The sequence below is a fragment of the Mycena indigotica genome (genome assembly GCF_014461135.1).
Source record: "Mycena indigotica strain 171206Taipei chromosome Unknown Mind.scaff0008, whole genome shotgun sequence".
Lineage (NCBI taxonomy): Eukaryota > Fungi > Basidiomycota > Agaricomycetes > Agaricales > Mycenaceae > Mycena > Mycena indigotica.
The window spans coordinates 4,290,392-4,313,492 of record NW_023503007.1 but is presented as its reverse complement, the minus strand read 5'-3'; the positions used below and the strand labels follow the sequence as shown (position 1 = coordinate 4,313,492).

At 52.5% G+C, this 23,101-nt stretch overlaps 2 protein-coding genes across 2 annotated transcripts; one reads left to right on the top strand and one right to left on the bottom strand.

Annotated features, from left to right (window-relative positions):
* Positions 1-1,016: 1,016 nt before the first annotated feature.
* MIND_00980900 (ATP-dependent DNA helicase) lies at positions 1,017-3,205 on the top strand (the record flags this gene model as incomplete). Its single annotated transcript, XM_037366419.1, has 5 exons — positions 1,017-1,369; positions 1,416-2,359; positions 2,412-2,484; positions 2,543-3,102; positions 3,138-3,205. 5 exons carry the CDS (start codon positions 1,017-1,019, stop codon positions 3,203-3,205), a joined length of 1,998 nt encoding a protein of 665 aa, XP_037217831.1.
* Positions 3,206-14,840: 11,635 nt separating this feature from the next.
* Positions 14,841-15,739, bottom strand: MIND_00980800 (uncharacterized protein; the record flags this gene model as incomplete). The annotated part of the gene is made up of 4 exons (XM_037366418.1): positions 14,841-14,906; positions 14,959-15,303; positions 15,354-15,376; positions 15,496-15,739. The coding sequence occupies 4 exons, from the start codon at positions 15,737-15,739 to the stop codon at positions 14,841-14,843; spliced, it is 678 nt and encodes a 225-aa protein (XP_037217830.1).
* Positions 15,740-23,101: the final 7,362 nt, after the last annotated feature.

Here is a 23,101-nt window from a genome sequence, read left to right as displayed (position 1 = left end):
AAATCAGTCCTCACCACCGAAGCCTGACACGCACACGATCGCACCTGATTCACGATTTTCATCCTCGGCTTCACCAACTTGATTGTTCGTGACTGAATGTTGTACACCTGCGCTGTATGTCAACCTTTATACTTGAGCCTCGTTAAATATTCACTCTCTGATGTTCGATGTAGTTTTGGGTGGTGGCTAGCGTCGTGCAATGGTTCAACTCGCACTCCATAACCAGCGTGTCCCCACACGTAAGAGGATACAACTTCTCGGGCGCACGAGGTTGATATAGCTCGTAGTCCCAGTCGTTGAGCGGTACCAACACCTTGGTTGCATGCTCCCCTCCTCCAACTTGAATAATTACCTTCTCGCCTGCACACCAACTCCGATAGTATGTCCTCTAAGGAGCGATTAACAAACGAAGGACGCCTTGCCAACAATGTACGCACGAGGACCTCTGTTTTGTGGTCTCGCAAATCTTTGAAGACGATGCCCCGTAAGACATACATTTGTGAGTCCCACGTTTCTTCGAATTCAGACGCATCCCAACCCCATGCAGACCAATCAGGCATGCACAGGGTGATTTCAAAACCAGTCCCGATGCTAACCGTTGCAGGCATGTCGGCTATTTGCCCTGCAAGGATACAACGAAACGTCGAATCACCTTCCGGGGTCTTTCTCGCGCCGCGGAAAGCAGTCGAGTCAGGAGAACCGGGAATTGGTGGAAAGAAGTCGAAACCATAGCGAAGCGTTGGCGATGAAGTTGTGGCCGTGAAGGTGCAAAGCCCACATCAAGTGTAAAGGGTTCAAAGACCCATCTGGCGTAAGTCTTCTCTCGGCGGGGTTTCTGCGGCGACTGACTTCTTGGTCCACGATCTTGCGCAGACCAGCGATGGGGTCGGAAGGGTGTTGCATGCCGTAAATTGGTGTGGTACAGCCGCGCGAGATATATAGAGCGAAACAATCCAATTTCCTCAAACTCCAACCACAAGGCACCCCGTATAGGTCAGCGGGACGCGGCCGAAGTCATGGAGACTGTATTCGCGACATACACTCTCAGGGAAGCTTTCCAATTACTGGACCGTCACTGCCAATTGCCATCGAAAGCGAAGCAGTCGTGGAGAGCTTTATTTTCGTATTTGGCCACATTAGACGTCGACTTACAAAATCTCATTCAACAAGACGTCCGCGCCCACCCCGGCTCCAAGAGAAAGGCACCATCGACTGCAGCACAGCCGGCGCGTAGAGTGAAAAAACCGCGGTTGGAACCCAGTTCCGATGAGGTTAGAAGAAACTTTACGCTACTTAGCGGCCAAGATTTGATCGATAGCGAATTCTTATCGGTTCCGGGGCCAGAAGTCGTGCACGATTGTATATCTAGGTGATTTCCCCGTTTGTCGTACAAAGAGTCTTCTGACGCCAACAAGGTTCATCGACCGCACGAGCAATCAAGCCCTAAGCAAGAAGATATGTGTCGTCTGTGCACGGAACCTACCCTCGCGCGAAATAGAGCAACATATGTTGCGGTCACTTCCAAACAAGCACCTATTGAAATCAACACATCCGCATGCAGCGCATCAGTTAATCGACGGACTTTTGCTTCATGAGACTGCTAGTCCTCATCAGCTCAACAATATCTGCACTACCTGCCTGCGAAATCTTCGCCGATGTGACCGACCCAAGTTCTCGTTGGGTAATAACATGTGGATCGGCGACGTTCCCTTTGAACTTAGCATTCTCACATTACCGGAGCAACTGCTTGTATCACTCTACTTTCCAGTCGCCTACATCATCAAGATATACCCTAAAAACATCCGCAACGCGGGCCTATCGTCCCAGGGACCCGGTAGACTGAATCTAGCGAACGAGAAGCTCAAGGGCAATGTTTCCACGTTCAAGCTGCCTGCCTCCGACATCGCAGAGATGGTTTCAGGAAACTTGGTACCCCGTCCATCGATGCTACTCGCCGCCACCATCGGTGTCACCTTCGTGGGTGTGGGCAAAAAAGCATTACGATGCATGCCCGGGCTCTTCCGCGTTAGGAGACAGAGAGTTTTCGATGCCTTAATGTGGCTGAAGCGCAACAATGCGTTATACGCCGAAGTCCGCATTTCCGAGGATCGATTGCGGTCCCTCCCGGAAGACGATGTACCGCAGGAGATAATGGAGTCGGTCCGATATTCGACAGATGTCGATGCTGTTGGACGAGAACACACGGGTTACGCCACTATGGACGACGATGAAGCAAGTGAAAGAGCAGACGACGAACCGGGTGAGCCTACCGAACTTGACGGGGACGTCGAACAAGAAGAGAATTTCCTGGGCATAGACGACCCGACGGATACTGATGATCTAATAGATAACTTCGACGGTACGTGTTGAACTCGCTTGTCTATACGCTACCTATCCTGATCGACGGATAGCTGACCCAACGGTTATTGACGAAGAAGATGGGGATATCGACAACATAGATCAAGGTAATTTTTTCACCCACTTGTTTCTTCGAGTTTGGGCTTGAGGCGTGTGTCCAGATCCAGCGGTTTTCCCTTTACAGGTGCATGGAGTCGTTGACACCGGGCGGGGAGGGAATTCCGGACGCGACCCTATTCGCTCACGCGGTTGAGAACTTCATTCCTGCTCCTTTCGCACAAGACTATGGCGTACGGAAAGGTAGTGCCTTCGTCAACGAGTACGCTAGACGAGACGAAAATCACGAACGATTTGATGGCGGACCCTCCAACCCCAATCACTTGCTTGGGGCTTTTCCAATGCTTTTTCCCTACGGCTGTGGTGGTTTCGAGGTTGACAGGAGCGTGAAGGTGACCTATGAAGAACATGTCCGATGGGCGTTGCAACACGCGTCAGGCCGATTCCGACATCACACTCAATTTATCTTCCAAGTCTTTGGTGTGCTGTGGAAGCGTCAAGTGTGCCGCTCTGCTGCTTTACACATCGATCATAATCAATTCATCGCCAACTACGAGGACTTTATGAGGCTGAAACCCAAGGACTTTCTAGACGCCAGTGAGGAGGAAAATCTCAATGTCACCCTCTCCAACCCAACCATGCGCTTGCTACGTCAGCATATAACCACTGTTCGTGCCAAGGTTCAAGGTACCGACGAGAACAGGGTCTCAATTCGGTCGCAGATATGGGGTATGACACTCAAATTCAACCCACCAAGTATTTGGGCGACGATCAATCTATCCGACACTAACGATCCAATTGCTCAAGTGTTGGCGGGTGTAGACATTGATTTGGACCAATTTGTGGCCAAGTCGGGACCGACGGCCACGCAAAGAGCGCATATAATCGGTGCGGACCCATATGCCGCCGCAGAATATTTCCATGTCGTCATCAACATTGTATTGGAGGAGATGTTAGGGTTGACCGTTAAAGCCCGTGGGTCGATAGAGCGCAAAGTTGGGGTATTGGGCGTTATCAACGGGTATATAGGAACGGTGGAAGCGCAAGCTCGTGGCTCCTTGCATCTCCACATACTTTTTTGGCTCAGGAGTGCACCAACTGCCGCACGCATGCAGGAGGTTCTTCTGTCTGATATCTTCCGGGACAAGATTCGGCGGTTTATCCGCGCAAATATCAAGGCCGATATATCCTCCGACATCCAAGATAGCGCCACAGAACGACGCAGAGCGAAATCCAGCATCGCTTTTTCTCGACCTGAAGATCCACGATTACCTCAGTACGAGGACCGGAGGCGCAAAGCGGAAGATAGGAATGCATCCGTCGTACAAGCACATTCGTGCACAATCCACTACTGTCTAAAGGGTAGGAATGGCAAACTCGTGTGTAAAAGAGGTCACCCTTGGGCAACATATGCCGATGACTGGGTCGATGCCGAAGGCAACTGGGGACCAAAACGCCGATATAGTTTCCTTAATCCGTGGAACCCAGCCATCTTCACCGTTACCCGCTCCAACATGGATATCAAGTTACTCACGAACGCTTGGGAAACGAAAGACATCGCATTCTATATCACACTCTATATCGCAAAGAAGCAAGTTCAAGCAGCTAATGCGTCTGCTCTGCTAGCCAACTGCACTTTTTTCACCAACGACCCGCAAACCATATCGACGGATAACCCGATTCAGAAAATCAACAAAAAACTATTCCAACAATGCGCCAATACCTTGAGTCGACAGTATGAATTAAGCGGGCCCGAAGTTGTTAGTTACTTGATGGGATGGGGTGACCGCTATATCTCCCATACTTTCATTAAGGTGTACTGGGACTCAGTGGTCAGTGCGTTACACCGTGCATTCCCTCATATAAAACAACGGTGAGAGTTGATTAGTTGCTCTGCAGCTACCCCGCTGACGGGGATTCTTAGCGGTGATTCAAGTTCGCATGTAGGTTCATTCCCTCGCCTATTGTTCCATCGATGCCTAGGCTAACAAAGAGATATGCAGGCTCCCAGGCTTGTACTAGAAAATGGGAAAATTACAGTACACGACCAACTAGCGCAATACTCTGAACGTGGCGAGGGACTATCCGCGCTTAGTCTTTATGACTTTCTGTTGACGACTTACCATGATGCGCGTGCGAGATCTGAAGGCGATAACTCTAGTGACTCTGAAGAAGAAGTGAAACCGCGTAGGGGGAAGACCACGTAAGGAACGGTACCCGTATGTGACTGCATCGCAGCGTAAAGGAGCGCGTGTCATCAGAGGCGAAAAGCAAGAAACGGCGCTTCATATAGTTGGACGTTGGATACCAAGTCGCCAAGATGCGAATCAAGAGAACTACGCCGCTCAAATTCTTGTGCTCTTGAAACCTTGGCGCGATCTATCTGATCTCACGGTGGATTTCGAGTCTTTCCAACTCGCCTTGGTTGCATTCCTCGAGCTTTGTGGAGACGAAACGAGACGACTTATCGACAATATTGAATATTTTCACGAGTGTTCTTCGAGTGCTAAGCGGAGGAAAGAGGGAGGTCGGTTTGACAGAGATGTGGACATAGAGTCGGCCCATGAATCATATCCTACGGCAATGGACGCTCATTCTCCTAACCTCATGGTTTATACTCCAGCGGACATCGAACAAGCTCGACGTCACAAAATCTCAGCGGCGGAGTATCGTTACGGGGCTCAGGCGATGGATGTTGCATTCCGAGCGCAGATTTTTCAGCAACATGCGACACCTACGACTTCGGAGTTACCTCCTTGCCAAAAAGCGTCCCTTGACGATGAACTAATGTATAAGGAGTGGGAAGTGAAAGTCGCGGCGTTGACCCGAGAAACTCTCACTCTCCCACTTCAAGCCTCAAACTTACCTCAGCCGGAACTCGACAGCGGGACTGTGCTCCGAGATCTTACTGCTTCGTCTTTTATCGCTAATGGGGCGGTCGACTCGCTCGACAACGACGAGAACAGGACACGTACCAGAGATCAACAACAAGCGCTTGATATCCTCAACACTGAACAAGCACAAGCCCATAACATTGTAGAACGACATCTGCGGAAATACTTGAATGGAGAACAACAAGCTCAGCTTCTGATGATCGTTCAGGGTGAAGGCGGCACAGGTAAAACTGTGTTACTTAATGCCTTGAGTCACACCTTCGATTTCCTACGCTGCGGCCATCTGCTAGCCAAAACAGGGACGACCGGTATATCGGCAACTCTCATCAAGGGGCAGACTCTACATCAATGGGCTGGTATTCCGATTCGATTTTCAGAAAAAGAAAACTGGTTAACAAGTAAGGGTCTATTTAATGACTCGGAAATTCATGTTATTTGACGTTACGCTCAGAATCCAGTCAACAAGTACAGGAACGGCGCAGGCGAAATATAATCCCCACGCGCGCTATTTGGTTGTCGACGAGTACTCTATGCTTACGAAGAAGGTTTTGGGCCAGCTTTCGCAAATCTTGGGATACGTGAAAGCCTCTATTGGCCAAGCTCCTGCTTCTCGTCCCTTCGGAAATGTCAACGTCATATTGGTGGGAGACCCGCATCAATTTCCTCCGGTAGGAAACCCCACAGCGGCACTATATAACCCAGACTGTGGAGTTTCTCTACTGTCTCAACTGGGGTTCATGTTTTATCGGCAATTCGACACGGTAATCACATTGACCCAGCAAAATCGAGTAAAAGATGCGCGATGGACCTCATTCCTTCGACGCCTGCGACAAGGAGCATGTGGCGTTGAGGACATCGAAATGTTGCGGGGTTTGCTCGTGACGAACAACCACGAAGCCTGGCAGACTAATCCTTGGTGTGATGCCGTACTTGTTACCCCTCGACACGCAGCTAGAACTCAGTGGAACGCTGCCGCGCTTCTGCGCCACAGAAATGCCTCTGGTAATAGCATCTACTTGTCAAAAGCCGAAGATATCGTGCGAAAACCACTTCGTCCTCTCTCTCTCGAGGAACAATTCGTCGTAGCGGGGCTCTCCGACCGAAAAACTGGGAAACTACCTGATTTCGTCGAAATAGCCGTAGGAATGAAAGCAATGGTGTTATGGAATATATCGACACAGGCCGATTTGGCCAACGGTACCCGGGGAAAGATCACAGATATCCGACTCGATTCTCGCGAAAACTATCCTCTGGCACGCGATGACCGCGGGCGGTACACCCTGGACTATCCCCCGTCTTTAATTCTCATAAAGATCGACGATTTCACCTTCCCTCCTTTCGAAAACTTAGATCCCGGGGTGTTGCCAATCACGCCCACGTCTTGTTCCTTCTCTATCAATACTCCTTCCCATGGCGTAGTCCCCATCCGGCGTCACCAGTATGCCCTGACCGCAGGTTACGCCTTCACAGATTACAAGTCCCAGGGCCAGACGATCCCGTATGTAATCGTGGACTTGGAACAACCGCCACACGGACAACTGAGCCCATTCAATGCTTATGTGGCACTCTCTCGCAGCCGCGGACGAGACAGTATTCGCATTCTTCGCGGTTTCGATGTGACATTGTTCACTACACACCCTTCGGAGAAGCTGAAGTCAGAAGATGAGCGATTACTAACTCTCACGAGGTTAACCCGTGAGAGATATTCGGACGCCACTACGGGTAAACCGTGAATCTCTGTTACTTGTAGTCGATGATGACATGATAATGCCATATTTAAACGCTGTGTTCGACAGTTCGTTGTGGACCTCACGATTTGGTTTTCATGGCCCGCGCTGTTCTATTGTCGCGCTGGACGACGCGCTGCAGCTACTGTGGCACTCCGCGACCAAGCCAGTGTTGCTCTGTTTGCAAAGTTACCCGCTACTGCGACGCAGTTTGTCAAAAACAAGACTGGCAGTTGCACAAGACTGCCTGTGGCGAGCACGCGAGCAACTTAGCTCAGATACAGGATCCAGTTGTCGCCAGCATCGTCGAATTCTTTTCGCGTTACGTGGACGAATGGCGGACTGCACTGGCGCACTGGGCTTTGTTTGGTGCGGACTTGGGGAACAGGCCTACCAATTATCTAGCCAACCACTTGTAAGTCTCAGTCTCTGCTTCTCGTCACAAGTCCTGATCGTGATTCAGTTTTGCCGTTGTGTTGGAACCTTCGCGGCCATTGTTGGATGGCAATGGTGCTGTCGTTAAGAAAAATCGCAAAGCCAGCTTCACGGTAAGAGCCACATATATTGGTCGTTCTCTTTTCACCCGCACAGGTCCGCGAGCACGGAATGTTTAACAACAACGTATTCGACAAAATCTTGCCCACTGAGAATCTGGATGACCAACCTGTTGTTGGTACTGTCAAGCAAGACTCCGTAACTGATTTCGAGGCAATGGGTAAAGCCGACGATGTCCCTACGAGTGGTTGTCTCTTCGAGGGTGGTTTGTACTATGTTCTCAGTGCCAATCAGTTCGGTCCTGCCTGCGGAACTCCGACAATGGACGACTGACAAAGTCACGTCGACCTTTTTCTATACGGTATACACCAAAGAGTTCAAAAATGCAGTGATGGAAGGGAAAAGTGCGTACTTGTATAAATTTTGTTTTTCTACTGAGTAAACTACAGCCAACGACGCGCTTTACCGCGCCGTCGAATTATATGTCTTCATGACGACTGGTTCCGTGGTGCAACTCCCTTCTAGCCATTGAAGTTTGTATGTACGGTGTGAAAAAATTGTGATACTTAATCAACAGTTGTTGATTGTCATCATCAATCACCCTAAAGTGGCGTTTACCTAAGCTTCTCTTACTCGTTGTCACCAACAAGAGTTTAAAGTGTCGCCGTCAGAGATGCGCGTCCCCGACCCACTCCCGCTTCGGGGTATCCTTCCCCTCCCACATACGGATGCCGCTCTAACCCACTGTAGCATGGTTCGCACGCCACATGCGAGAAGCTTCTCGCCCTCGCTGGTCAATTTAGGGTCGGCGTCACATTCGGTGGTCAACACCATGTCCTCGTCACCTGAGACCCGCGCTGAAAAGACTTACTCGTGGGCCCGTCTTCATCGAGAATTCGAGTGCTTGAAACCAGGGCAGTTGGTCTTGTTAACAGACGATGAACTATGGCACGCCCAACCTCTGGCGTCGACGACCACTACATCGACAGCAATGTATTCCACTCTCGCCGAACCGAGGAAATGCTCCTCACATCACCATCTTATTGTTGCCAACGTTACCCTGCATGGTTTTGAAACATCAATGACCTCCGTCTCCCAAACACTAGACATCATACATTCGCCATGGGATAACGAAATGGCCCTCTGGGAGGAGGTCGTCAACAACTGCGCATGTGATATCATGTGCAGTCGAGACGGGCCAATGCTGGTAGCTGGCTGTCGAGTATCGGTGCCAGCGCATTCAACACCATTCGAAGAACGAACAACGGGGATCATAACGGATGCCGAGTTGTCTGGTCTCTGTCGAGTGCGAATTAGCGCCGAAAATCAACCTCTCGATCTGTACGGAGCCAACTTAACGACGGCGATTCTTAGCCCAGCTCAGGAAGGAGACGAAGTTGTTGTCGATCGACGCAACCTGCAACCTCATTTTATATGGGGTCCTATCCAACTCAACATCGGCGACCGTGTTATTATTATGCACGGCCACCACCGCTTTCGCATAGGGATAGTGGACCGGATCCAGCGTGGCCGCATTCCCGCGACTCTTACTATATTAGACCGACAAGTGGCTCTGTCTAATGTACCCGTGTGCAATGTCTCCAGGTTCTTCGTGCCTGGCGATTCAGTAATCGTGCGGTATGGTCGATACGCAGGACAAGAGGGTTATATCGTTGCGACGTTTTCACTGACCGACAAACCATCGTTTCATAAACAAATACCGGCTGGGGGTCTGGAAGTAATGTTAGTGAGTGGCTAATTCCGACGCACAGGCTAACATTGATATGGCTATAGAAAGATACCAAACTAACTGTAAGTCTCATTTCAAAGGTCACAGCAAAGTAAGATAATTGCCTCAGATAGCACTACCTACTCAATACTTCAACTTTCTGGCGAGGGCTAATCCATTAGAGAAGACCGCGACTATTCCCGTCGTCCCAAAATCCCACTGGCTGTCTCATCCGAAGCTGCGTGGCAAATGTCTTGACGTAGTGATTGCCAGCATTCACCGAGGGCGACTGTCACAAAAACAGGCAGATGCGGTGGGGAAACGAGGTTTCGTTGTGCTCACAGAAGTCATCACACCCGAGAATTTCGACAAGCCGATACTGGTTGAATTTGACAAACACCCGAAACAACTGTACATCAGCCCGGAATGGGTGCTTCCCGTCGTCGGTGTGCATTGGGATACGTTGAAGATCGACCAAACAATGCCCTATCGCGTTGTCGTCATCGGAGAGGATGTTCAAGGGAATGTCCAGTTCATTGGCCATCACGCTCACGTGGATCTAGCACAACAGCGAGCGCTTAACTTGTTCGCAACCGTAATTAGCGGAGAAGGGACACCCTGGATGCAAAGCTGGTTTCCAGTTGAATCATTATGTCGCGCATCTCACACATACGGCGAGCAGTGGGGGGATGAGTTAGGTTAAAAGGAAGGAGACACGTCACATATCTCAATATATATTCACTTTTTAGAAACTTTCCAGACACTAAACCAATCCATTTAAGGTGTCGACGACCAGAGTCCGATTCGCCTCACATATAATCATTTCATTCCACCTGCACCATCACCCCTGTGTCATGGTCCTCAGTGTCATGGTCCGCACCCGTAGAAGTGTCACCGTCTCCCGCCACTGCATTATGTTCCATCTCCGATGCAGGGCTGCGTTCAAGAATGACAACGTCACGAACAGAAGCTAAGCAAATGATTATACATTATGGAATGCGTTAATAGGAATATAAAATCTACTTACCAGAAAAACAATGTCGAGGTTCCATCATCGGTTGACGGATCACTATGTGATGGAGCTCGAACTGGACTTGGACGATGCTGCCTGGCAGCAGTCCACTAAGTGTGTGATCTCGCACGAGTGTGTTGTCCACGTCCCGCACCACAAGGGGCTCCACTACATGGCCGCGGTATTCCGTAGAAAGTAAATCTGCACAAACACGAGGAACTAACCAATCCCGTCTTGCTGAAAAAAGATAAAATGACCGACCCGAGATAGCCTTTAACGCACTTACCAACGAGGTCTTCACTTTTAGGTACTACAGCCCGTTTGGAGAAGCGTAACGTGTCTCCCAAATCAGCGAGAATAAAATGAAAGCCTGACGAGTTGCCACAAACGGCCCGTTGCAACGCACGGGCATTAGCCAGTTGACTTGCCCAATCTTGGTGAAAAACGGTGCCGACTAGATGCATCATTTTAGACAGTCTTCAAGATACAAAATATTGTAAAACTCACCAGGGTCCTGCAAGATGAAAGAATATGCCGCCTTTGAAATGGGGTAGGAATCAGGTCTCCAGGAACCCAAACCGTCAACATAAGCGCGCTGACTGCAAACGCGACCAACAGCCCGAAGATGGGACTGCCCACTCGCGGGGCCTCGGCAAGTGTGACCAAAACTTTCTTCTGTCCAGTTGAACGAAAAGAGAGGGGATGCCAAATACGACGGCGACAACAAGATAGATGAGCGCGCCGCGTCGACGTTATCTACAACGAATCAAAAGAATGTGGTAAGAGAAAGCATGACTGACCCATCGTCCTAGGTGTCGAATAGGAACGCGAAACTAAATTTTTGAATGGCATTGCAAGCACAAGACCTTTTTATAAGGTATGAATCAGAACAAGCACCAGTTCACAACCCACGATACGCCACATACCGAGGGTGACGGACAAGGTTTCCCAGTGGACGACAGCCAGAGTGTCGGAATCGAACCCTCAATACCCGCATGTTGCTAACATCGAGCAAAGTGTTGAAGATCAATCAAGGTTCCTACGCTTTCCCACTCTAATATCGTCAGCGTAAACACATGAAGACCTCCAACTGACCAGTGCTAGCCACCTTAGCAGCTGTCAACGCGAGCCGATGAGGAATAAAAGCTCAGGGTAAGATGAAGGCAAACGAAGGGGCTGTACATGTCATGAGGCTTAGGATCGATATCAGTCACATGGTTGTCCAGCTTATCTACTTCATTGACGAAGCGCGAAAAAAATTCGACTGGCATGGCATACAACGCAATTGCTAACTAAAACGGCCTACATACAACCATGGAACCATCTCTTCAGTCAAGGGAACATGAGATTCCGACGATCCAAAAGGTGCCAGTGAGTTGTCCACCATCTACGTGGAAGTATTAAAAAAATGAAATATTTCCCCAAAGGGAAAACTCACGCAGTTACCAACCCACCGACTACTTGCATGTTTGAAAAAACATCTAATGGATGAACAAATTCACCCTCCCTTTGCATAACGACCAAAACATCTCCTGTGATGTGAGGACTTGCCATAGGGTTGTGCAAGGCCATGTACTTGTTGGCGAGTAACCCGTTGCGAGTCTCCCGGCGCTCCGAGGTGCTAAAATAGACACCGAGGACGGTTCCTTCTTTCATCGCATGCGGTCGGTCAACCACCATAGGAAAGAACAAGTACCTGTTATAAGTGACTGCACCCAGGAAATCGAACCTAGGCCCTTGAAGAGAGTTTTCATTTCGCACTCCCTCGTCTGCCAAACGCTCTAACCATGGTTCTGGAACCAGATGCGGAAATTTGGGATGTCGGGGAGCCCCCTTAACGACAGGAACCCGCACAAGAAAAGGTGATCCAGCACCTGGAGAGAACAATACAGCCCACGCAAACCGCCCGTCATAAGCCTTCAAACGAGCAACGTCAAAACAAGGACAAAGACGGAAGAGAACGCACCTGCTTAATGGCAACTTTCAGATTACGCTTAACAGCTGCCAAACGGACGTCTTTCAGGTTAGAAGTACGCCATAATTCCGCCATAGGTAATTCCGCATACTTCTGCAACAAACGCATATTGAAGCAGCCATAGAGACTGCAACGATCCAAGGTGGAATGAAAACCCATAGTGACATCGGGAAAACCGGTCTTCGCTTGCTCCCCCAACCAATCGAAGGTTCGTGTCAATTTAGGAAAAGAGAAGATGCATTGGCGATGGTCGTGTTGCATAGGCCGAAATTCCATAGGGCAGAACTTCGCAATGCAGGGCACCAGAGGCTCCCCGGCGCGACGACTAGCGGAGAAAATGGTGCGGAAATTTCTCTGCTGCATTTCCGCCTTGAAAATGTTCAGATTGAAGTTCGGCGAGCTCACTGGTGCAGTGTAGCGCAAATAGGTCACACCCTCGCGCAAATGAGTCGGATATTGGATAACGACAGCAGAGGTGGTGATGAAGATACCTTGCATGGAATGCAACAAGGTGGACAGCCACATTCCCATCGGATGCGACTGGATGCTCTCGCTGACGGTAATAACGATACCAGAAGGTGGTTTGGCGTAATCCACAGGAGGTGCGACAAGCTCCATAACGATACCACCCTCTTCTTCATCCGATGGTGCAGTCGCAGGCGCTGGAACCTCACCAGCTGGTGTCGTTGCGCGTGAAGAAGAAGGGGACGAGGTAGGAGTTGAAGGGGTGAAGTAAAAGCGCCTATGCGTTCCAGCCCAAGCATCATCGTAAGCGGGACAGAATATATCGTTGACTTGTGAGTAAACATTCGGAATCAAAATGTCGATTGGCGCCTCCTCTAACCCATTGTCTTTCAACAAAGGTCGCAGCGCAGCAAGACCCCCGTGTCCGACAGCCAGGTTGAGATTCTGAAGATACCACGGACGATCGGCCGCCTCCTCCGGCATCATCAGGTACATCCCCGCGGAGCCTACGATACCGCCATTATGACGAGCGAGAACCTCCAACACATCTCGTGCCTTGTCGCCCAAGAAGTGGTCTTGCAGCAAGAAAAAGATTCGGTCGCGAAAATAAAGCTTGCCAGATAGCCGAAAGAACGAGTTACAGAATGTGAGTTTCCTGAGGTCCAGGAAAGAGAGCGACCGATACACCATTCTCCAGAGCTCTAGCGGCAAGCCTCCGTCCAGAGTCGAAGGTTGATGAACCCGCGTAGCATTAGACGCAGGAACGTCTGCATCTCCGTCAGTGAAGTACCGAAAGCGCGCAAATGCCTCACAAGGTTCCATTAGCGGGGGAACCTCGTCGTCTGATCCACCTACTTCCCCAATGGCGCTTGCGAACAAAATTTTGGGAGCGGGGGAAGGTATGGCTTCGAGTAGTACCATGTCGGCAGGCTACAAAAAGGTGAACAAGATCCCTCTGGCCGAAACACGAATACTGACTAGTTTATACAAAGATGTGAGCATAGAAGAGTCTTTACAATATCGTTCAAAGTTAGCAACATATAACTCTTTTTTTTTCGCCACCGACCGTCCCCTGGCACCGCAACATCTTCAAATAGATGGTCCATCGATTTGCTTTTGTGGGAATGAGATCGTCTGGGAGCGTGAAAAGAGGGGGATGAAGACTGTCAGAGAGCGGACAGGAAGCTTTTAAACGGAAGGTAACTCACCATCTATCGTCTCTCACTCCCTCTTAGACCGTGTCTTTCAGGGTAATATTCGGAAGAAATATGTCGCCGGCTTTCTCGTGGTGCGAACGAAACGGCCTGACTTGTACACACAAGGGCTTAATCTTGCCCAAGACGCAACAGATGCCACAGGTTGAAATAGGCGCCCCTGGGAAACGGTAGGATCCACCAGGTGACGAAGATGCCGCTGCATAATGTTGGTTCCAGATTTGATGCTCGCACGAATTCCCCACGAACGCCACTGAGAGGACGACCTGTTCAGCACTAGCGGCCCCCTTCTCGATGGGTAGATTCAACCACATCGCCTCCAAACTCTCCCAGTCGTCGGTCGCATTCGCGGGGCTACTCATCGGTGGTGGAAGGAAGAGTGGAGTGAGGGCGGCCAAAAGCTTAGCTGGCACATAGCCGCCCCGCCAACTGAGTTATCGATCACATCAACAAAGTTAAATCAACGTGCTCAGGGTCAACGGACAACGCGCAACCCATCGACAACGTTACGCGCAGGCAAGGAAGGGGAAATGGGAGGAGCGCGATGCGCGCCCGGGGCAGGCGCGGTAGACTCACAGTAACTGACAGATGTAACGACGCGTTGTTTATATCTATGTACACAGCCATCTTCATCGCGTTGTTTACATCTGTTTGTTTTTTTTGTTTACACTTGTTAGGATTCTTTTTGCACATACGGGACCTAGCTAAAGCAAGGTAAAAAATTTCTTCCAGATGGTGAATTTCTTCTCACAGGGAGTTATGGAAAGACCGTCACAGAGAGTTCCTGCCTTTAAAAAACTTGGTATACACAATACAATCCTTAGCAACAGGAGAGTTTACAAGATTCATGTCGAATTGTTGATTGCAGTACTACTGTACACCAAGACCAAGAGGGTAAAGGAAAGAGATCCAGATCAGCGCGTTGTGTCGTTCTGCGTGGGCCGCACGATATTCCCAATCCCTCCTCTGCCTGAAGAACGCTGCAACATGTGCTGAGTGAATAGACACCACAGACGGGGCTATAAAGCTCACCACGCTCGCGGCTGGCTCGAGGCGCTGCGCCATTGGCTCATTGACGGGCGGGGGCGGACTGCGGCTGAAGTTTCCGGCGCCGCCACGCCCCGTCGAGCGCTTGATTTTTGCAGCAGGATCCACGGAGGTTGATGTCGAGCGCTGGCCGGCACCGGTTGGCGACTGGGAGGTCTGTGGGGAGCCTTGGCCCGAGCCTGCTGGCTGCCTGGCGCGGTCGCGGCCACGGGGCCACGGAAACTCTTGATTAGGGTCGGCGGGGAAAGGCGGGACGGTTGAAGGAGTTGGTACGGGCGGAACCGGGACCGTGGGATAGATATTTCCTGCTCCGCCGCGACCAGAGGAGTACTATATGCGCTGTGTTAGGGCTACCGATGGCGAGTAGAGCGAAAACGCACGCGGCCGCGAGAGAGCGAGCGATCTAGGGACGTACGTCAGCGGTATGTCGTCAACGGAGAGAGATAAGGACGACAAGGCGCCGCATCGAGGCTTATCGCGCGCCTTATCTCTCTCGTCAGGGGTATAAAAGAAGGCACACACCAGTGACACTCGCGTTCGTTACCCCCTCCACGACTGTGCTTGCCAGCGACTCTGTCTCTGCATTGTACCCATCGACATCCCCCCGCCCACTGGCAGCCTCGCGGTCCCTCCCCACACTCACGCCACGCAATCGGGCACCCATCGCGGAAATTGCCGCACCAAAGGCCCGTCGGGGCGGCGAGACTGACTGGGAGGCCGGGTGGGCAGAGGAGTGGCGCTGGTCGCTCTCGGTGTTGGTCGACATGCTGGTGGTGGCCTGAGACAAGCTCCGTGGGCGGCACTGCTGGGGCAGAGGCGTTTTCTGCTGCCACCTCACGCTCAGATGGCGTCAGCGGTCAGGAGTCATATCGCTCGCCGTGGCCCGACGGCGAAGTGTTTCATGACAGCCGCGGCAAAGGTCATCTGCAACAGGACGGCTCACATGCTAAGGTCGTCTTACCCAACTTTTTTGGGGGCTCGGAGTTTTACCCTAAATTTGCCTCCGAGTTGCTGCAATCCCCTACTTTTACTCAACTTTTATCTTGTACATTACTAACAAAAAACAGATTTTTGCTTCATATGATACAATAGGCTAATTATAATACTATCAACCAGCCCTTTTCTTTGACTTGCACTTTCCTATGTGCTTCAGAACATTGTGAATACTGCAAACTTCCAAAAGCTGATATTGGTGTGGTCTTGAGGATTGACTCCGACTGAGGTGGAAAATTGTCTTGTCATGGCTTAAGAAGGCATAGGAATGTATTCATCATTATCCATTCTCTGTCAACTATCTCATTAGTATACAGACTTCAAGTATATTATTCAAATTATCCACACCCTAGATACCAGTGAAAAGCCTACAATGTATTGGACTTAGTCAGAAATTATCTGAAAAACTTGAAACCATGGTCCCTGTCATTGGGTCTTCCCTTGGGTAAGGCCTACTGCCGTTAAGGCTCGTGCATACTGCAGTGCCCTAGGCTGCATGCCCCCTAATCCCCTGGTGTCAAGTTTGTTGAAGGAGAGGCGAATGCGAGCCATCGCCGAGGAATGACTCAGCGCCGGGCCAAGCTCCGGACGCGCAGCATCAGGAATTTTCAAAAGTTCTACTTGTTTCCATTGACTCACACTTATAGAATTTACTAGAATATTCACTGGAGTATAAATACTTTGTACTTACTCTGCAATGGACATTGAATTCACATCTATTCTTTCAACAAAGCTAGGCTTGGCAACGGCTCGATATGTCGTTCTCGGTTACATGCTTCCCACATGTGTGTTCCTCCTACTGGGGCGCCTGTTCCCCGTCGTCACGTGCTGCATGTTGCAGGCCCGCAATGACCCGACACCAGCGCTGGAGCGGACAGGCCGGGGCATCCTTAGAAGGCCCAGAAAGGGCTTCAATAGGTCCTGGATGCCTCTCAGCGTCTCTGCTTGTCACTGTGACTGTGACGTGACAACCAATTCCCTTACTAGTATGAAATTTGCCAAATCTGGAATCTTTCTAAAGCTATACATTCTAACATGATATGTTCCAGAGTTTCTGGAACTTTACATAGAGGGCATTCACCAAAGGTTTGTAGGTGGGGAATATTATCCCAGAATAGTCCCACTCTAAATGTGGTATATATAGTTTTTGTCAGACTGCGGGTCGGGCCGTGCAAGGACTTCTCCTAAGAACGCGCGGCCCGGAACAGAACAGACGGGTAGTCAGGCCCGCAAGTACGGCGGGCGGGGTAGATCGAAACCGAAAGGGCCCGTGAACTTGGTCCCTTGCCGTAGTCGGTGGTCGGAGGTTCGAATCGGGTTGTGTCGGGCCCGATGAGTCGATAGCGTCTCCTTGCACGGAGTAAGGTAGTTCTTTAGATGATCTAAGCAATAGGGTACAGGGTACACTATCGCGCCTTTATATACGCGGGCCCGCAAAGGGGGTGATCGGACACCCTGGCCTCTCCTCCTCCTCCTCGCTCCCGTTCCTGGCCGCAGAGGGGACGATCGCACATCCCTTGCGGGCCAGGCACTACTCCTGACCTCCTAGCACTCCTCCCCAGTCCCCTTGTGTCGAGTTGGGCTCGGCGACGGCTCGACGCGTCGTTCTCGGTCACGTGCTTCCCACGTGTGCGTTCCTCCTACTGGGGCGCATGTTCCCCGTCATCACGTGCTGCGTGTTGCGGGCCCGCAATGGCCCGACACCAGCGCCGGAGCGGACGGGCCGGGTCTTATCCGTGACATCACCCCCTCCCTAGGAACGACTCGTCTCGAGTCGGCGTGGCTCGGTCGCCCCGGTTTCTCGGGTTAATTTGACTCTAGCTCGTCCTTCCAATCGCAAATTCCATCCAGCCCATAAGCTTAAGCTAAGCTTCGGCTGCGCGTTTTAATCTCCCGCGGCTTCCGTCGCCTCGTGGCGTCCGCAGATCGATTCTTCCTGTCTATCAAGTGTTTCACCGCGGTCACGTGCGGCGTATCGTAGGTGTTTTTCAATTCAGTTGCGCGTCCTTTGTTCATATTGCTTGCGAGTAGGCTGTGCTGCGCGCCTCGGTCGAGTTCGATATAGAACGCGTTCGTTCTCCATATAAGCCGGGGGTTCCCCTTCTAATTCTCTCCATGTCATCCCCCAACTTGTACCGCTCCGGGTTATTGCCCCCCCTCGTCCCTCAGATGGTTCCCCCGTCGTCGGAACCTGGTCGTCTGTTCGTTCGTTTCGCCTCTATGTCTCTTGTCGAGTTTCCTGCCTCCTGGCCCATCGCGCAAGGGCGAGACCCGTCGTACCGGGAGTCGTTCGAGCGCCTCCGCCCGTTGGAGGTCTTGCCTCTGTATCAAGTTGCCGAGTATTCCTCCAAGCTGCTCCCTCGGTTGGCCCCCGTAGTCCGTTCGCATCGAGCTCCCACTCTCCCAGTCCCCCCTGCAGCGCCCCAGTTCCCGTCGTCTTCCCGTCGAATCTTGTGGCAAGGCGAGTTCGACCGCCTGATGAAAGCCGGTCTGTGGCAGCCCGTTGTCTTCGGGCCCCACCACCTTTACTTTGGCGTTTTGTTCGATGCGTTTCCCTCCTCCTTCATCTGGCGTCGCGAGGACGGCTCCCTTCAGGATATCCGCCCCTTGTTCGGACAACTGGGCCGTGGCCTCCTTGCCCATCTCCTCTCTGCCGACACTTCTTCTCCCAGTGATTCGTTCTTTCCCCGCTTGTGGCGTTGGGTGGTATGTTTCCTTCCTTGCTCGCTTCCGGCCGTGCGCTTACGGTCTTCATCCAGCGCCTTATCCTGCATGCATTGTCTTGCGCCTCCTCGGCCGGCCTTCCCTCCTTCGTATCGGATCGATTCCTTATCCTAGCCCACGTGGCCGCCTTCCGCGTATTTCCCCAAGAGAACATGGCGCGTCCTGATACGTTGGCCCGGCTGCTGGGCCCTCTCCCTCCGTCCCTCGTCCCGCCGTTTCTTCACGCCGACCGGTGGTCCTCCTTCGTCCGGGTCGTCTCCTTGCAAGATCCTCGAGACAAGTTCGTGTTCTCGGGTGGCCCTTCGTTGGATGAGGCAGAAGCGGGCGTTTCCTTGTCCGGGAAGATTCCGAGGCAGCGGCCTCGATGGTGAAGCGCGTTTTCCCTACGCCCGTGTCTCGGGCGCGGTCCTCCCCTTCGATGGAGATCGACGTAGAGCATGGCGGTGCCCCGCCGGTTTCGACCTTACTGTTCTTCCCCTCTGATCCGGAGTCGGATTCGGACGTGGAAGTGATCGCCGGCCCCCGTCGTTTGTCCTCGCTAGGGATCGACCCTTCGGAACACGAGTCGGCAGAGGATGAACTTGATCCTCCTTTCTCCCCGGCCTCGTCGCCCACCCCGTTGCACCGGGATTTCGGCACCCCCTTGGCCTCTCGTCTAGAATCCACTGGGCAGTTGGCGCTTTTCCCGGGGAGAGCCGGGAACAGTGATCCGATCCCTTTCCCCTCGCTGCGAGTATTGCATTGCTCACGATCGTTTATGCACCGTGTGGGGCGCCCCAGATAGTTCTCCCCAGAAACTCCCTGGTCCCGTGCGTCGGGCTTGTGACGCGTGCAGCCCGCTCCATCATGCCTGTCTGCGTTGGCGGTCTCCTGCAGATGCGTACAAGGCTCGTTCCGCGGATCTGCGCGAGTTTTCCTTCGAATTTTGGGAGCGTCAAGTCGAGGATGGCGAGTTTGCGCTGCTGCATCCCGATCCCCGCTTCGCCGATCTAGTCGGGCTGTCCGCATCGGTTCCATACCGATCCTTCTTGTTCTCCTATTTGCCCCGTTCAAACGAGGATTGGTTCGGGCGGAGCCCGACCCCGACGGTCGGGCCGTCGTCGCCGCCCGGTCGTCCTCTCGTCAGGGTCCTCTCGGGACTCCTCCCCGTCCCCCGTGCGAAAACGAGTTCGCACCCGCTCGCCGTCTCCCCCGCCATCGCCGGGTTGGTCCCGGCCGAGACCTCGCCCCAATTTCCGCTGGCCAACCCCCCCCTGTCGCGGATCGCTCGTCAGGAGAAGCGTCGTTCCGGCCGCCCGCTCCTGCGGGTCAGACCCGCCCTCCTTCTTATCCCACCATGGGTTTCCAGGTGCCGTCATTCTTTCGAGTCTCTCTGTGGTTCGGGAGAGGGTGGGACTTGGATCGGGCTATCGCTGAGTCTCGCCGGCTGCATGGGGATCTGTCGGTGCCTGCCGATCAATGCTTGTCGCCGTTGGGCGTGCTGCTGTTGCAACAGTCAGCGGTTCATTCGGCCGACGGGGGGTTTCCGGATGCTCGGACCCGTGCCCTTGCGGAGTTGTCGTCGATGCGTTCTCTAGACGCAGACCTCCGGTTGGTGAACTCGCTGGAGTCCCTGACAGCATCGCGGGACGTTGCCAACGTGTGCCGCTATCTGGGCGCCATTCTCCTGGCTATCCACCGGTCTGAGGGCGAGAGGTCGGGGTTCTGGGAAACGCCGGAGGGTTTAGAGCGTCGGGCCGCTGAACGAGAGGTGTATGCGGATGTGTGCCGTCGGGACGGCCTGAGCTTCAACATGATGGACCTGGATTAGGCTTAGGCGGATCGTTGGTCGTCTTTCGGCGACATCGGCCAGAGTTCCCCGTCTACTCGGGTTTCGGCGTTCGGGTATCCCCATCCTTTCGTTTGCTGTCGTCGTTCGCGCGCCTTGTCAAGTCGGCCCCCTCTCGTAGGACTTCCCCGTTGTGGTTCGGACTATATCTTGTTTCTTTTTTTTTTTGTTCGTGTTTTTTTGTATTAGGGTTAGGTCAGACCCGCCCTCCTTCTTATCCCACCATGGGTTTCCAGGTGCCGTCATTCCCTCGAGTCTCCCTGTGGTTCGGGAGAGGGTGGGACTTGGATCGGGCTATCGCCGAGTCTCGCCGGCTGCATGGGGATCTGTCGGTGCCTGCCGATCAATGCTTGTCGCCGTTGGGCGTGCTGCTGTTGCAACAGTCAGCGGTTCATTCGGCCGACGGGGGTTTTCCGGATGCTCGGACCCGTGCCCTTGCGGAGTTGTCGTCGATGCGTTCTCTAGACGCAGACCTCCGGTTGGTGAACTCGCTGGAGTCCCTGACAGCATCGCGGGACGTTGCCGACGTGTGCCGCTATCTGGGCGCCATTCTCCTGGCTATCCACCGGTCTGAGGGCGAGAGGTCGGGGTTCTGGGAAACGCCGGAGGGTTTAGAGCGTCGGGCCGCTGAACGAGAGGTGTATGCGGATGTGTGCCGTCGGGACGGCCTGAGCTTCAACATGATGGACCTGGATTAGGCTTAGGCGGATCGTTGGTCGTCTTTCGGCGACATCGGCCAGAGTTCCCCGTCTACTCGGGTCTCGGCGTTCGGGTATCCCCATCCTTTCGTTTGCTGTCGTCGTTCGCGCGCCTTGTCAAGTCGGCCCCCTCTCGTAGGACTTCCCCGTTGTGGTTCGGACTATATCTTGTTTCTTTTTTTTTTTGGTTCGTGTTTTTTTGTATTTTTTGCAATCAACCACTCGTCTTGTGCTCGTTCGTCGCGTGGTGGGTAAAAACAGGGGATTTTTATTATTAGGGGCCCCGAGGCCCCGCCAAAGGTTAAAATAGAGCAGATTATGAGAGGAATAAGGATGGTCCCCAGGGCCTTCGTACGGAGGGAGGTGTGCCCCATTTCATCAGGCAGAGTGTGCCGGCGGCCCGGGGCGGTCTGAGACGATTCGGATCGGGGTCCGGCCGTACGCGGGGAGGGGCGGTGAGTTGTTGAGGCGTCGGCGCTTTGCGGCGGGCCTGACACCATGGGCCGGGCAGGCGTGTTCCATGTGCCGATGGTGTTCGTCCAGGGAGACCCGCCTAGGGGTGCCCCACTTCAGGGCGGGCTCCTTTCTCCCGTAGAGGACGCGGTCGAAAACCACGGGTTGGGCTTTGAGGATGCGTCCGTATAGGTAGGCAAGGGAGGCGATGACGATAGCCACTATCGTAGCCCACGCCGGGAGTGCGATGACGGTGGTAGTGTCCATTCTGTTGCGGGTGTAGGGGGATCGCTTAGATTCTGTCAGACTGCGGGTCGGGCCGTGCAAGGGCTTCTCCTAAGAACGCGCGCCCGGAACAGAACAGACGGATAGTCGGGCCCGCAAGTATGGCGGGCGGTGTAGATCGAAACCGAAAGGGCCCGTGAACTCGGTCCCTTGTCGTAGTCGGTTGGTCGATGGTTCGAATCGGGTCGTGTCGGGCCCGATGAGTCGATAGCGTCTCCTTGCACGGAGTAAGGTAGTTCTTCAGACGATCTAAGCGATAGGGTACAGGGTACACTATCGCGCCTTTATATACGCCGGGCCCGCAAAGGGGGTGATCGGACACCCTGGCCTCTCCTCCTCCTCCTCGCTCCCGTTCCTGGCCGCAGAGGGGACGATCGCATATCCCTTGCAGGCCAGGCGCTACTCCTGACCTCCTAGCACTCCTCCCCAGTCCCCTTGTGTTGAGTTGGGCTCGGCGACGGCTCGACGCGTCGTTCTCGGTCACGTGCTTCCCACGTGTGCGTTCCTCCTACTGGGGCACATGTTCCCCGTCGTCACGTGCTGCGTGTTGCGGGCCCGCAATGGCCCGACACCAGCGCCGGAGCGGACGGGCCGGGTCTTATCCGTGACAGTTTTCCATAAAAGATCTCTAATTTTCACACTTAATTGTGATAATCTTATTGATTTCCATATAGCTGCATCTGTAGGTTCATAATGAGCAAACTCCTTTATTGTTACCTGAGTTCTTTCAAGGTTGATAGAAGTAATTTGTGGATGGGTATGTGATAGGTTGATTTGATTATTATTTTTGAAAATAATTGCTGTGATCCACTTTGTAGTGAAATATCTGGTGAAATGTAACTTCAGCTTCTGTTTCTAACAACTATGGAGTAAAAGGTTCACCAGTAAGTAAACTTGTCTTGTTATCCAAAATTTTCCTAAAGTAGGTTTTCTGTGTTCTCTCTCTCATATGCATGTATGATAGGCATGCAGTAAATAATGGGAATATTGGATGTGACATGTCATTTTCAAGCAAACAGCGGTTCTTAACTAATAAGTCAGATAATAATGGGTCAGTAGTACAAATATTCAACACACAATCAGGACCAGTCAGTTCAAGCACCAACATAAGTGCACCTAGCCAGGCTGATTTAAGGTTTACTGTAGC